General features: G+C 27.8%; 1 protein-coding gene across 2 annotated transcripts in view; it reads left to right on the plus strand.

The window, feature by feature from the left end:
- Nucleotides 1–17,168, plus strand: part of LOC122854945 (homeobox protein homothorax) — a 194,321-nt gene that overhangs the window by 115,877 nt on the left and 61,276 nt on the right. For both annotated transcript variants that reach the window (XM_044155982.1, XM_044155983.1), the window contains exon 10: nt 12,370–12,518. In XM_044155982.1, coding sequence (XP_044011917.1) covers nt 12,370–12,518 — 149 coding nt within the window. The remainder of the gene's footprint in view (nt 1–12,369; nt 12,519–17,168) is intronic.

Genomic DNA, 17,168 nt, shown 5'->3' on the forward strand with positions numbered 1-17,168 from the left:
TATTTTTATGATTTTAACTATTATTTCAAAAAGTATAATTTTCAAAGTAAAAAAAAAGCACAAACACGTAATTTATTTCGACTTCGTTTATCAAGACAGTTTTATAGTTAAATAAATATTTTTCACATATATGTTTATATAAAATAAAGTTTTATTTAAAACAATAAAAAATCAAAGCAAAAGATTCAAAATATTGTATGCACAATGTCAGTGTGATTTTCTCATTTCAACTAACATAAATATAAATTACAATTTTTCTCTCTTGGCTCTATTCAATCTCTTTTCTCAATTTCACATTATTTCACATATAATATTCATATATGTGTTTGAATATATTAATACCCAAGTGAGATATGTAAATGACTTTGTCTGTGACTATAATATTAGTTAAATGTGTCTCACTGTGAATCATGTATGTTCCTGATATTAAATACCAACTATTCTTGCATCTGCGTACCAACTCGTAACATTTTTTCTTTTACAAATTTTAACAATTCAACATATTTTTTTATTTTTTGTTCAAAGCTTCATTCTTCCATACTAAAAATATTCATTTATTCACACTATTTTTTAAAAAATAAATATATATTACATTTTATTTTTTATTGAAAATAAATTGAGCTATGCGAGAATTGTATTTTTAAAAGAATTTTTACGATGAGATAGGTTAAAAAAAGAGGATAAAAAAAACGAAATTAAATAATAATAATAATTTGTATAGCTCGCATAAATTCACATCAAGCTTATCCAACGAAAAAAAAGCTAAAAAAAAAAAAACATATATATTTTTTATATAAAAAAAAACCCTGCTGGTGGTCAAACAAAACAAAACGATGGAATAATTAAAATGTGGTATTTACGAAGGGAACAGACGACACCCGCTGGGTGCGTTATGATATACCTTTGTGAGTGGGAGGAAAAAATATATAAAAAACGTAAAAATAAATAAATAAATATAAAAAGCAAGAGAGGTGCAGATGCAGAGGACTGTTGGCGGCGGGTTGAGAGCCTTTGAGAGGAAAAGGGAAGAGACAAAAAGAGAGGAAAAAAAAATTGTTCGTGATGCTGATGATGATGGGGGAGTGCAGGACACGGAAATAGGACAAACGCAAACATACATATACAAAAAAAAAATATATATGTATATAGAAAAGCTTTGGAAGCTGATGGGGTAGTTCTTCGATATAGGCACTGCATGGTACAAAACGGTACAGAGTAGATGGCATGACTGAGTCTGGTTTTCCCCCCTTTCGTTGTACCCCTGTACGAAGTTTTCAACCTAGCTATACTTTTTTTTTTCTTTTTTTTCCTTTTTTCACTGTATATATATACACACATACTGGTAGAATACCCAGACCCAGCAGCTGTCAAATACAGACCGAATCTTCTTCTGTTCTTGACAGCCTGAAAATGAAGAGAGTATCCCGTGTAGCGTATCCTCCACCGCTTATACTCAACTACTGTACAATTTTGCGTATATGTATTTGTATTCTCTTTATGTTTGTATATATATATATAGACGAGAAAGTGTATACATAATTCCATATTAATTTTCAAATGTAATTTATTCAAAAAAAAAAAAAAGTATTTTTTTAAATTAAAAAAAACAAAAAAAAAACATTTATAAAATTGCGGTGGAATAAAAATTCATTTTTATACATTCTTTGTGAATGAATTTTATTCTAGTCTATCTATAAAATATAATAGAGAAAAAAAGAAGAAAAAAAAAAAAATTATGTCTGACCAAAAATTACTTTTTCTACTGACGTCTTAATTTAAAAAAAAAAAAAAATCGTGAAAGATAAGAAGTTTTGAAATATGTAAGCGGATATATATATGGTTTTTTTCTTTTTTTTTTTGAATGTTTGAAGAGTAATCAATTCGTTACATCCCTCAGTGATTCGCCTCGGGTTATCGCATCATTATCATAACTATTGTTGAATATTATTTAACGATGCAATGAGCTTTATACATGACCGGTTTAAATGTATATGTATATTTCTTGTTTTTTTTTTTTTTCTCATCATGCGGTTGTTTTTCGGTTGTTGATTTTTTATTCTGTGGTTGCCATGGGCTTATGTATGATACAGATCGGTATAGATCACTGGCGCATCGAATTGTTGAGATATATTCACTCGACATTTGCACAAGAAAAAAAACAAAAGCATTTTTATCAATGTCTTTCACTCGTGTCTCATAAAATTAACCGCAAATATTATTTTTTTTTAAATAACAAACAACCAAAGAAATTTATTATTAATTTTTTGATGATTTCAATGCGATATTTATTATTTTTTTGTTTAATAAAATTAATTGAGACATTTGTTAGATTAAAAAAACACAAATAATTATACTGGACTTTTGGCACCTCTTATCTCATGAGCGGCATGTTTGTCATTCTGCCTATTATTTTATTATGTGTTAAAAAATATATATACACACTTTGGACTGTTGCAAATTTACGTTTAATTTATCCTTGTTATTGGTGCATATCGTGAACCAATGGCACCAACCACCCGCGACACCTTGGTGATATATTGCGATTCGATTTCAACACCTTTACCTCGTTAATTAGTGAATCTTTCTTATTTGCACCTTTCTGATGCTGTAATTTCTTTTTTATTTTATTTTAATTTTTATCATCACCACTTTCATTTCCATTTCCGACGTTCGTGGACCGTCCAATTACACGACAAAATGGAATATTTTATCTTGTAACATGGTAGAACAGAAAAAAATCGACTGCTACTGCATTTATGGAGAATTTTTCTTTTTTTTTTTTTTTTTTTTTACTTCTACATATATAACATTGACATTTTGGTAATGAGGTACGAATTGGAATTCCAAACACGCTTAACCATAAATCTCTCGAGTTTTCATTTAATCTGAATTGTTTGATATTATTTTTTCTTATTTATATATTTAGTTTGTAAATCTCACGCATTCCGGCTATAGGGAGAAACTAATTGTCGACTTGGGGGATGATGTTGACCATGAGGGGTTTGATTCAGTGTGTGTAAGAGTGGTTGAAAAATCAGAAGCACTCGAGCAAAACATACATGTATATAAAGAAATAAGTGTGGCACGCGTATATGTTGGAAAAGGGGTAACAGGGGGTTAAAGTGTGTATATATATACTAAACACAAGGGTGCTTGAAAGTCGAGTACCGACAACAGATTTTCTGTAACACGCTAAAGAAAAAAAAACAATGCAAAATAATAATATATAAAAGTGCCAAAGTCTCAGTATGTACACGCGCCATAAGGGTGTGTTTGTTTCTGCACATGAAGTGTTGAATTTCACACACAAAAGTTTTTTTTTTTTAATTTTTTTTCCTTTCTGCATGAAGTATGAGGATACTTGAGCAATAAAATTAGTCGAAAGTCAAAATCAACTTTGATAAGTGATATGATTTTACGGAACAAACAAATTTATTTTGTTTAATTTATACATCAATTGTTTTTGATAATGCTGCAGGTACATTATGCTTATTATTATAATGTTGGTTTATTTTTATTTTTTTCTCAACACTTGATTGATAATTATTTACTTTGAGAGTGCTTTTCAAGTTAGGTTATTATATTCAAATAATAGTTATGAATTTCAATCGTCGGGTTGTAAATTTATTTATATATATTTTTATAAAATATTAGCAACAATGTCATATGGAAATTTGGTCCTAAAATAATCTAGATGTGACTCAAAATTACTGTCTTTCTCATTTGATTATCCAAAAATTTTAAGTTAAATTTATTTAGAGTTAAAAAAAAATTGAACATTGTTATAACTATAGTCTCAATGGAAATGATGAATTTCACTAAAATTAACTTCAAGAAAAATTTAATTGTTTGATAGATAATTCATAAAATAAAAAACAATTTTATTTGTCATTATAATTAATATATTTTGATGGAACAAAAAATTGTCCATTTACCTTTGAAATAACTTGAATAATATTATCTTTACTCGGGATATATGGTATTTTTTTTTTGCAGAATTTTGATCATAACAATTTACACATTAAAAATATCACGTAGTTAATAATTTTTGCTTTTTTTTCGTTGGGAATGTTTTTCATGGTGTATATCTTGGTGCAACCTTTAAGAAATTACATCAACCTAACCCAAGGGGCACCACTTATTCGAATATTTTGTTCGCCATGTTGCTCGTATATCGCCGCAGGGATTTACCTCTCACTGTATGTAAAGTATCGATATTATGTATTTATTATAATATATCCCGGTTGGGAATATATGCACTATATAGGCGCAATATTGCTGGTTTTTATTCACAATTTGAGCACAAGAAAACTTTGTGGTTATCATGTGGTCCAAAGAGTAAATCTGATTTTTTTTATTCAAATTACTTTTACGTTATCACGCAGATGCTCAATGAAAATTTGCATACAATTTTTTTTCTTCTCTAATTGCTTAAATTATTATTAACAAAAGAATCCTTGACAAATTGATTTGAGTCAATCGAAATTTGTTTAATTTTCTTCCAGTACACAGCTGATGATTATCTCAAGGTTTAAATTTATAGACACGATGAAAATGAAATTCTTGTTTTCGATGAATTGTCACTATACCAACGCAGCTGCTACTGTTTTGTCTGACTATTTTTTATTTTTACTTTTCTCTACTGTAATCTTTCACTAAATTTACAATCCCTCAACATATCACGTTGTATTTATTTTAACTTTAACAAAAATAATAAAAAAATAAAAATCTATTCGTCGTCCAATGTCAGCACCTCTATTAACAAACAACAATGACGACATGCTTAAAACTCATCATCACAATTATTCACCACCCAAACAAAAACATTAATCATTATTTCGTTTTTTTTTCTTTCTCATTTATAAATCTGTCGAATTTTATTTTTGTCAAAAGTCTGCTAGAGCAAAAAAATAAAAATAAATTATAAATTTATTTTTATATTTTTAATTTAACATTTTTTCTTTTTTTTTTTTTTTGTTTCGTCGTAAGCATACATATGAGAGAAGCGAGAAATTAAAAAAATATTCGAATACTACAACGGTCAAAGAAAGGCCTGTTTTGTGATGCTCATTGCCTGAGGGATAACTTTGGCAAAGAGATGGTGGCTGGTTTGATGGAATGTTGTTGCCTCCGACCCAAAAGGCCCTCCCTCTGCACGAGCCACACGAGTAGAGGCCATCATTGAACATATACATACAACGAAATTTCCAAAGGCAAAAACTAACATTATATACTCTTCTTATGTACTGACTTCAACATCACTTCAACAGTCTTTTTCTTTTGTTTTTTTTTTTACATTTTTTTTCACATATCTCTTTGAAGAAAATATCACATAATCATGATAAACTTGATTTTTTTTTTCATCAAGAATCCATATCAAAATAATTCAATATTTAAAAACAAAATGCAAAAAGGCTCACATATTTCATATCTGCAGTAGTATATTATATAAATATATTGAATTATTATTTTTTATGTTGTTTATATCAAACGCTTACTTTACAATGTGGTTTTATATTTCAAAATTACTGGCACGATCAAAATATGATAAAATATATGAGTAACAATATCTGATCTTAAAACGATGTGCGCAAGTTGATTTTTTTTTTTCATTCCATCAAGATAGATTCAAGATAGCGACACATATTTCTTTCAACATCCCGAACTATCTGGATTTTTACATTTATTTTTTTGAAAATATATTTCTATTCAACTTTTTTAAAAGAAACATATTGTCATTATTATTTTTATTGTTTATATACAGCTAAATTAATTTATGTTTTTTAAATTGCAATAAGACGATATGTTGGAGACCATTTAATATCATCGGGACATTAAATTTCTTGCAACAATTATTTCGATTTACCTTTTCTTTAACACACACGGATCTCATCGTTTTCTCAATATATATTCCCAAGAGTATCATCATACACCAAGTGTCCTTCTTTTTTTTTTTTTTTTTATCATTCTTTCTTTTTTACCTTGTCGCTTGGCATCAGCTAATTTATCGCTCGTATCCATCTTCGTTATCGCCGGCTGATTGAGATCTACCGTGGATTTTATCTATACATAATTTTTTTTCACTTTTTTTTTTCTTTCACTCAATGACTTTGCCAGTCTTGCTGTACACTCATCCAGAAAATAATTGGAATTGAATTAACTGTATAAATTTTCAGAATTTTTTTTCGATAAATTGTATTTTGAAATATATATTGCAACATACTCTGGAGGAAATAAAAATACTTCAATCATTTGATATAAGTCGATTTGCTTTCAGAGGCAAAATAGTATGACAGTTTAAAAAATATTTTAATGTTCTTCACATCAAAACTATTATTATTATTTTTTATTAATATAACACTTGTGTTATTTTGCATTCAATCAGACAGCAGATGTACATGTATATTAATACATTTGTGACAAAGAAAAGGAGATGGAGAAACCCGTCATCAAAAATTACCACAAGCGCCATCAGACATTATTATTATTACTATTATTGTTGTTGTTGTTTTGTTTTTTTTTTCATCATGGTTATTGAGCGGTAAATTTGTCGCCACGTGTTTTATTGTACGACAAAATTGGAGGGTGGTATATACATGACAACCCTCGATGTATTGAGGCTTCAATACCAGTGGTCGCGACAAAAACATGATGCACACTGAACTCAATGTGTCACTCAAAATCATTATCATTTAAGATAAACTTTGGTTTTTCGCACTTTAACAGCCCATTGCGTTTTCAACTACTTTTTTTGGTATCTATATATAAATTAATTTTTTTTTTTTACTTGTTAATAAAGCTCTAAATGTCGACATTTGTACGATCGCAAAAGTAAAAATAACTTTTTTTTATTTTTCCACGAGTGAATTCGTAACAAAAATTTCTAGCTTATCGATATTATTACTTTTTTTTTCTCTATATTATGATTCAAGTTTTAAACTTCAATAATTGATTAAAATAATTTAAAACACATTGAACAAGGCTTTTGTGGGAGTGTTGAAAATTTTATAAAACTTTCAGTTGGTAACGAGGAGCACAGGCCCCATCGAGCTTTACCAAAGTTTTTCCCTTCTTTTTATGTTTTTTTTTTTTTCTTGTTTTTGTCATTCATAAAATACACCAAGATTTATTAGTATGAAGATCTCTTTATTTTTACGATCTAGTTTTTTGTCTCAAATAAAACAAGAAAAAAAAAAAAAAAATGAAAAAACACTTCAATATGTATTTCCGGCAGAGATTTTAATTACAGTCAACTCTTTATTTCTTTCTTTTTTCTAAGGGATGTTGTATAAAATGACGAGACCACAAAAAACAACATCCTTCTTGTATCTATAAGCAGAAAGATGAGAGTTTTAGTCCAAAGAGGCACGTGCGTATCACATGTCGTTCAAATGTGAGATAGAATGAGAAAGGGTGAGAGACGAGGAACACAGAGTTTACATTTTGCTACCATTAACACTTTTTTTTTTTTTTTTTTTACTGCTGCTGCCTCGGTTTACTATATATATAAAGAACATACAACGAAAAATTTTACTGGCATTTCCGCACGTTAACGCCACTCTCAAAAAACAAGTTTCGTTTTTTTTTTTTTTTTTCATTTTTTTTTATCCATATTTTTGATACACTTGGGCGTTTATACAAATATAGATTAAAAGCTAATTTTTTTTCCTCATTTTCCATGATGGTGGTCTGCATTTTAAATCGTAAATAATATTATAAATTCATAACACTTGATTTTTATTTGATAAAAAAAAAAATCATAAATTATAAAAATGTCAAATATTTAACTATATGTGTGTGTGTATTTTGTGAGTAGCCAAAAAGCCCTTGAGCATATACTTGATATCGAATTATCAAATTGCACAAACTGTCATAGTTGATAATTAAGACAGCATCTCACGTTTAATTGAGACAATTATCATTGTAACATAACCATTGCTTTTGACATATCACGAAAGCACTGAATTTCTACAGTACCATTTGGACAAAACTACACTCGTCGTATTAATTAATACAATCTCAAATACGTGCTCATTCTAATTTGAACCCTTTTACAATACACATTAATTTTGTACAAGATATCACATCTCGTTTTCTTCTATACATTGTTATTTTATTTTTCGAATTATACAATTATTTACTGGAAAATTTAAATTTTAGTTTATCGATTGCTTTTAAATACCTAAAAATTACATTTCAGATAAATTTTAAATATAATTTAATCATACCTTTCCACTTGGAATTGATTTATAAAGTTTATATATCGACTATTGACTATTTAAAAACTTGAAACAATAAGCCAAACTTTTGACCTACATGTTAAGAATTTTTATTTTTATTTTACAAGTAATAAATTATACTTGTTGATAATTGATATGTTGACTTGTATATATCCAACTATAGTAGCTTCATGCACTCATCTGGATGCACCTTGAGAGGGGTCAGTGTTTGTTTAAATGGCCTGACACAGCATGGTCATTTTTCTCTGCGGTTGAAGAATCGATCGATCTGTATTCATAGGTCGTACGACATAAATTACTACTCGGTATGTCCATGAATCAGATAACTGTCAGGGTCGCGATGTCTCAATTATAAGTTCTTTTCGTTACCGTGCAACAGCATGATGATCTGCATTTGTTTTTTTTTTTATTTTTATTTATAACTGTAGTACTATATTGTTCTCAATTAATTGGTTTCTCTCTAGTGCTCAATTTTATTCATAAATTCAACTGTCTTTATTTTCTTTTTATTATTTTTTTTTATTTTATTTCGTTCAGTGAGGATCGAGTTATGGAATTGCGACATGGACAACTGATGACCATATTTTAACTATATTTTTTTTATTTTTTCTGTTTTTTAAACTGTTGGTCACGAATGTTCCCATCAGTGACTGTATGAATTGTCATCGATCATTGTTAATGAATATTCCTGTTCTCTCCCTTGTGCTCGTCACAAAAAATATATGTCCCATCAAGTTTCTTTGGATTTATTCAGACTGCCATGCTACTTGAACTTTTATTCAACATTTATATTTATTTTTATTTTTATTAGTTATCTACTTTGTTTTCTAATATCGTCAGAATTTGCATGCTGGCCAGCAATGTTCTAACATGAGTGAATAATGGCACAATGTCGCGACACTGCAAAAATGTTTTTTTCTTTTTTTTCTTCAAATTGATGAAATCAGTATAAAAAAAAAACATATAAATGAATAAACTTGCATATAGTCTCAAGCATTATTATCATCAAAAGATTTATATCATTGTTGACATGTTGAGGTTACTGATTTATTTATCGTTCATGATTCACCATAATTTTGATGATTATGATCACATTGTTATCATGAAAATAACCGAAAGGTAGTAGTTTAAAAATTAAATACACACACACACAATGATTTTATGTTAAGAAAAACTATGCTATAAAGAGTAAAAGAGAGACAGAAAAAAATAATAATATATAAATAAAAAAATAAAAAATAACCAGCTGGGCTGTAAATCATCGGCGTCATGCGGCTCATTTGTAAGACAAACTAAAGTTTCTGTAGTTAAAACATATTATCTCACCAACATTTGTTTGGTCTCATCACCAATTGGTTGTGAATTTTCAACAGTTGAAAAGAGACAGATACACACACATACTAGGAAGATGATTATAAAGCTAATTCATTGCGGGACATCACCCCGCCAATCGGACAATTAATCTTTCCACAAAGTAGTTCATGATTTTTTTTTTTTTCATTAAAAAAATAAAAAATCAAGAAGAAGAAAAAAAATCACGTCAAATTGAGTGATATATATATTTAAGAGGACAAGTGACCAAGAATTTCCAACCGTCGTTGACTTGTGAATGCCTTTTCGTAAATATAAAACGAATGAAAATATATATATGATTTTTCGTTGAGCCACCATCACATTAGAGATGAAATTTTGTAGCTTATATTATATATATATATGTATTTCATCGCTAAAAATAAATTGTTAAATTGTCAAAGTGACTCACCAGTCTCTCTTTGACATCCTAACATGCACACATTTTACGTATACAAAGTATATATACTCAACTAAATCTTTGTTAAAAAAAAATAAAAAAAACTAATTATTCGCGGCGTGTCATAAAATTATTCTGATTCATCATGAATATTTTAATTCCCAAAAGATTGACATAAGTATATGTATCAATAAATTTTTTATTTTATCCTCTTGATCTTGATACTCATAAAAATTTATTTACTTTTATTTTAATTCTTTTTTTTTTTTCTTGTTTTCTGTGATCTCATGCTGAGTATTTTGACCCCGAGAATATAAGATGACTTTGTGTCGCCTTTGCTTGCTCTCAAGAAACGAAATGTCTGTCCGGTTGTCAATTTTAGTTTACATTTGTATGATAAGTGGCAGTTGAGAAAAGCCAAACATATATATATTCACAGTGAAAAGTCAAATATAAAGAGACATGAGAAAAGTGCACATAGAAAGCACTTGAATTCTTTTCAAATAAAAATGTTTTTTTTTTAAATCTTTTTACCTTTGCTATATTCGAAGAAACATGTGAGAAAAGAAAGAAAATTTTTTGTTTTTTTAATAGTGCGACAAATGTCTATGATACGTAACTTACCATTTACCATCGTTTATTTTTAGCTTCTGTGTGGAAGGAGGACAAGATACACTCTAAATAGAGTTTGTTTTAGCCTTGTCATGTTTTATACTTTTATATACACATTATAGTGGATCCCAAAACAGGGAATAGCCTGAAATGATAATAGCTTAATGACATGTAATTTTAGTATTCATTATACACTTGGATAAAATTCGACTTTTTATTTATTTTTTTTGGCTCAATGCCGCGACGTTGTTGTCAATTTTAAGGCTCTATAATCAAATCAAAATTGTCCCATGTCGAAAAAGATGTATAAATTACTTTTAAATTTGGACACATAAATTTTTTATAAATAGTTTATTTATTTTTTACATGATTATTTACGATTAATATAATTTAAATATTTTTTTTTTCATTTTGGCTATTTGAAACATTAATTCATGAGACATATACACAACGTGCTACAGTCATGACGATGTTGCTGCTGCCAATCTTAAAATATTTTCCTACGACTTTCTTCAATTCTTCTAAATATAACTTAAAAAATAATAATGTCACATTTTGGTTTTTATGTTCATCTATACGATATAAAGATGAGTTTGAATGCATATGTGTGGGTTGATGTTGAATCCAAAGCAGGAAAAGTTAACGTATAATTGGCTGTACTTAAATCTTTATAACGTAGCAATAAAAATGCGTAGAGCGCCACATAAATTTACATGAGTACAATATAAAACGAGCACCCTTTTTTTTCTCTTTTATATTCACTTTTCTTTTTCATGTAAAAAAAAATATCATTTATAATTTTATCGCTAAAAAATTTTCAATATTTTATTTTTAATAAAAAAAAATCAATTTTTAAATTTTTAAATTTAAAATCATTTGAGTAACTTTTTTACTTTTTCAAATCTCATATTTTTTTATAACAAAATATTCTCGACATTGAAATGGAAAAAATAAAAAAAAAAAAACATTTTACACTCCCGATAAGAGTTGGTCATTTATAATCCCAAGTCAAGAAAATTTTCAAGAGCTTTATGTGAATAGGGAATCGATGGGGGATCTTTGATAGTTGGTATGATCAAAAAAAAAAAAAAAATCATCATCGTTATCAGTTTTTTTTTTTGCAAATAAAAGCACTCAATATATTTATAAAAAATTAAAAATGATAATAAATTTAGTGACAATTTTGCATAGACTTAAAAAACAAAAAAAAAAAAAAAAAAATCGAATCCATGGCAATATCTCTCATTACTGTCCTACTCAAAGTCACCCTTGTCCCTTCAGGGACAACGAGAAAAAGCACTGTGCAATTAAAAAAGTTAAGATTGATAAATGACATGGAATTAATGCTGAGGGTAGAGACCTCTGGAGGGCATATACAGCAAAGAAAGTATTTTTGTGGGTATGAATGCGTATAAAAATGAAAGGGAGGTGGTTACAGGGTGGCAGTGGGAGGGTGTATATATGGTGTTGGCAGAAGTGAGGGTGGGTTGGGTAAATTTTACAGAATAGTATAGAAGAACGAGGGTGATTGCGGGTGGCTTAATAGTGTTTGTATGCATGGGAACTAGTGCGAGGGGTGATATTACAATCAACCCCTCGCATTTTGACGTGTGCGTCGTCAAAATGGACCGTCACTAAAGGGGAATGAAAAACGTGTCCCGTGACTAAAAAAAAAAAAAAAAAATTATTATTATAATAAAAATCTATCAACGAAACATGATATTCATTTGTTATAATTTTTTTTTGTTATTATTTGAATTGTTTCAGGTGACGCAAGTAATGCGAGTATTGGTAGTGGTGAAGGTACGGGTGAAGAAGATGATGATTCTTCGGGTAAAAAAAATCAAAAGAAACGAGGTATTTTTCCCAAGGTTGCAACAAATATTTTAAGGGCGTGGCTATTTCAACACCTGACGGTAAGTTAAAAAATAAACAAAAAAAATAATAGATTTTTCCAGTATGATAGTAGTAGTTGTAGTTGTGTATATAAAACAAGAGACATGAGATAAAAAAATATTGTTGCCCCCTTTAAATATATTTATATACGTAATATTCTACCAATGCAAAGATAAGAAATATATATTTATTTTCCATTCATTGAAACGTTTTCATTCTCTTCTTATGTATTATTCTATCTTTCTCTAAATTCGTCATGATTCACGAGTAATATGAGCCGCAAAACGCACAACCCGATTAGCCTCCCCTCTTTCAATCTATATAGAATTCACTATGATGTATACATATATATACGCAGTTGCCTAATACAGTAGTGTATATGTCTCTTTCAACTGGCATTGAACACAGCAAGTTGAATTTTCATGTGATCGGGTTACCTTGCTCAGCGATAATCATATTGCAAGCTTGGTTAATGCCATTACCACATGTCTGTATACTAAGGGGCTGAATATATAACCTCCCACTCACCCCAATGCATATATAAACTATTTCACTTTATTCCATTATAATCACAACTAAATAAACACACCAGCTTTAATATATAAATTCATATATAACAAAAATAAAAAATATAAATGTATGCTTTTCATGAAAATATTATTACATCATGATACTCGTCGTTAAATATTTGACTTGTTTGTTATTATTTTTTTTTTTTTTTCAATTTAAACTGTTGTATATCACGTTTCTCAAAAAGAAAAAAAAAGCTCTCAAGCTGACAGACGTAGATATCTCAAAGTATGGTTAAAAGAAGCTTTTTTTTAATGTAAAAACCCCTTTTTCTGTTTTTTTTTTTTTTTTATTTAATCCTCAATAACTTTTAAACTATTCAAGTGAATGAATTTCATGGACTAATGAAATGTTCTTAAGATTTTTATTTACCAGCCTTTGTTAATTGTTTCAAGATTAATTACTTAAAAATTTACATAGATATTAAAATTTTAACGTGAATTTCTTTTTATTTTTTTTTCGTTAATTTCGCTTCTAAATTGCAAAGTTGGTAGCTTTTTTTACCCATACATACAAGCAGCATAGCAAATAAAAATTCTAACTATTTTCTTCACACTTTGAAACAAATGTTTAGATTAATAAAAATAGTTTTAAGTTGTTACAATGATAACCCAAGGTTTTTACCAAAGTTTCTTTCTTGCTTGAGTTATTGTAAATAAAATAACTCGTTTGATATTTTACCTGCACATTGAAAACAAAAACAAAAAAAGAATGCAATAAGAGCAAACGAATTTTAACTTCACATATCAATACTTTTTGTTTGTGACTGAGACGAGCATGCGCCAATGAAATTGCAGTATGAGACTTAAGTATAGTGATTTAATAAAGAAGGATAAAATGAGATAGAAATACACCTGACCACAACTTTGAGCCGCTTTGGACAGCTAAATATAAATTAAATTAATTTCATGTGCAGTGTATATACCCTTTTGTGTATGTACACATGTATCCCACAACCACAATCACATTCTATCTATCCAACAACACAATAATTTGATTAAATTTACGCTTACGTTAATATCAAATATATATATATATATGTATTATTGATGCCATCACTTAATTTCATTCTTTCACTGAAACACTTTATTTATTTATTTTTATTTCAATTATTTAATCTTTAATTTATCTAATGCATTTCAATTTAATTAAACGCTTCATCATATTGCTTATTCAAAATAATAATAAACTAGTTTTTCTTCTTGAAAGTTTTAAAAATATTTCAAATAAAAATGGAATATTATTCATGATCATGAATTAACGAAAAGCAAAAATCAATATTATAACAATAAATTATATACACTATAATTTATTAAATCAATAAAAAACAATTGACATAAAATGATTGTTATATTTATCGAATTCCTGAGTATATAAAAACACTTGATAATCTTTATCCTCTATTCATCCGTCGCTGGGCTGTTACATCGAATAATTTTTCGAATGAGAAATACAATTTTCATTGTTTGCATTTGTTTTTTTTTTACCCTAAAAACGAATGTGAAATTATTCATACTTGTTTATTTTCCATAAATCATTATAACCATTAGTGTAAATATAATTTTTCCCATTTGGCTTTATCTAAAAATCAATATTTTAAAACCATTTTATATTGCATTAAAATATACATTGTCATCAGACAAAATTTCCATTCAAATTTCAACTCGATTTCTACGGTATGATTCATTTTATATATAATATCCAAATGGAAATTTTAAAAACGTATTACTGAGTGTGCTAATAGATTTATTAATATATATTTTTATTTTATAAAAAACAATTGATAAATATGGTTATGACAGCTTTAAAAAATGCTCGAATTTTACAATAGATTATATTTATATTTATATTATCAGCCTTTAAATATAATACTGATTTAAAATCCAATAATTCATTCATCGACACAAGTTGATAAAATTTTTCATTTCATGTTTAAATGTTAAAACTAATTTATGATAGGTATTTTTTTATGCCTATAATGAAAATTCTACTTGTTCAAAAATTATTCAGTAAAAAAACCAGCTTAATTTTAATTTCCTAGCAATTATTTTTATTTTTGCAAATTAAAAAAATGCTTTTATAGAAAACTGCAAGTTTTATTTTTTTTTTGTTATATAAATTTAATGGATATATAAAATTATATAAAAATTGAATATACTGTCACTATATATGGTATTTTTTCCCGGTTTCCTTCCAGCAACTTTGCTCAATCACACACGACTCTTTACTTTTTTTTTTATTTAAAAAAACTTTATTTTCCAAAGTCGTATGTCGTTTGCCTTATCACTTGTATATATTTTTTTTAAATATAACAACTTTCCGGATGTTCAAATGACACAAAAATGGCATTAAATAAAAAATGTTTTTTATTATTATTCTTGCTTTTTTTTTTCTTAGAATTATATTGTGTTGGAATACAAATAATCATGAAATACATGTCCTTTACGATCCATTCACTTTTTATGATAAGAAAGAGGGAAAAAAAAAAAAGATTTAGCCAATGGAAAAAAAATTCGTGCTGTCGTTTTGTCGAATATCTTAAACAATTTGCATAGAGAATCATAGTGGCAGTTTTTTTTTTTTTTTTTTTTCAACAGTAAAGGGGCTTCTCTTGGTACTCGACTTGGTGGCATCCTGTGCTGTGTCGCTTGATTTTTTTTTACTTCCCTTTTGGGCCAACCCTACCAAACACACCGCGGAGCGTTTTATGCGACCATAACCATAGTTTGAAATGGCCCACTTAGATCTGTATCATCCTCTTACACAAGCAAGAAAACTCAATGTAGCTGGCATCTATTGTCCCTCTGGCAATTTCTTCATTGTAACACTTTTTCTTTTTTTTTTACTCACCACATTTACAACGTTAAATTACTCATTCAATGATCGTCCAATTGAAAATTTATATATCAACTTATTTATTTTTTTTTATCTCAACGAAAAACAAATTTTTTAATATATCAAAATTTTTTTTTTTTTTTCAAAGATTCTTGTATTGGAAAATTTTATTCCGTCTGAATAAAATATCATCTCAAGCGTATATAAGTTTCTTTTTTTTTTTTTTATATTTTTACTCCATTGACTTTAAATAAAAAAATAAAATAAAATAATATAAATTTTTTGCAAGACATTTTGCATACATTGACTTCTGGCATTTTTTCACTTGAATAAATACTTACAGTATTTTTCTTTTTTTTACATATGAATGAAAATTTAAAAAAAAATTATTTTTATTTTCATTTCAAGCTGACATTTGAAAGAGGGCGGTTATTTGAATATAATACCAAGGCTCGTCACTGCCGACAAGCGCAAAGATATAACTACAATCATGTTGATGTGTAAATTATTCTTCATAATAATTTATAAATAATTTTTTCTACGAATTGTAAACATATATATATGTATGTATAAATAGGAAGGGCGCCGTCTAGTCGATTCTATCAAGGTTATTTGTACAGGTTACAGACACTGAATAAGGTGGGAAGCAAGTCTTGTTGAACCTCTTTCACCTTCATTACCAATTCCTTGGTGCAAGTTAGATCTGTAAATTTATTGTATGTATACCCAACGTGAACTCTGAGGAAGGAAGCTCTTTGCAAGTTCAATTTATTTTATTTTTTCATTTTTGAATATTCTCTTCAGCATATATACATATATATTTATATACAAAACATACAACTATGCTTTCAATAAGGAAAGACTCCAATAGCTGGTAAACTCCGCAGTTGGTAATTAAAAGAGTTTTGCTTCGGTAGCGCAGACTGTTATCTCCTGAACTTCACCGTTCACTTCGATACGTAAATTTATTACTATCCTTCCTGCTTCATTCCTGTCATTTAATATATTTATTTCTTCAACACAAATCCAAGTGGAAAAAATATATTTCGATTATATATATTAAAAGTATAAATATAAATTACACATCAAGTATATCGAAAAAATTAATAAAATATAATTACGACACGTAAATTGGAAATACCCATGATTAAATTGTTTATTTATTTTAACAAAAATATATATGAAGTAAAATTGATGGATGAAAAAAGTAATATTATATCTAGATATAATTGAAAAAGGTGACCTTGTGTTGTATTCTATATACA

Source organism: Aphidius gifuensis, linkage group LG4 (assembly GCF_014905175.1).
Source record: "Aphidius gifuensis isolate YNYX2018 linkage group LG4, ASM1490517v1, whole genome shotgun sequence".
Classification (NCBI taxonomy): Eukaryota; Metazoa; Arthropoda; class Insecta; order Hymenoptera; family Braconidae; genus Aphidius; species Aphidius gifuensis.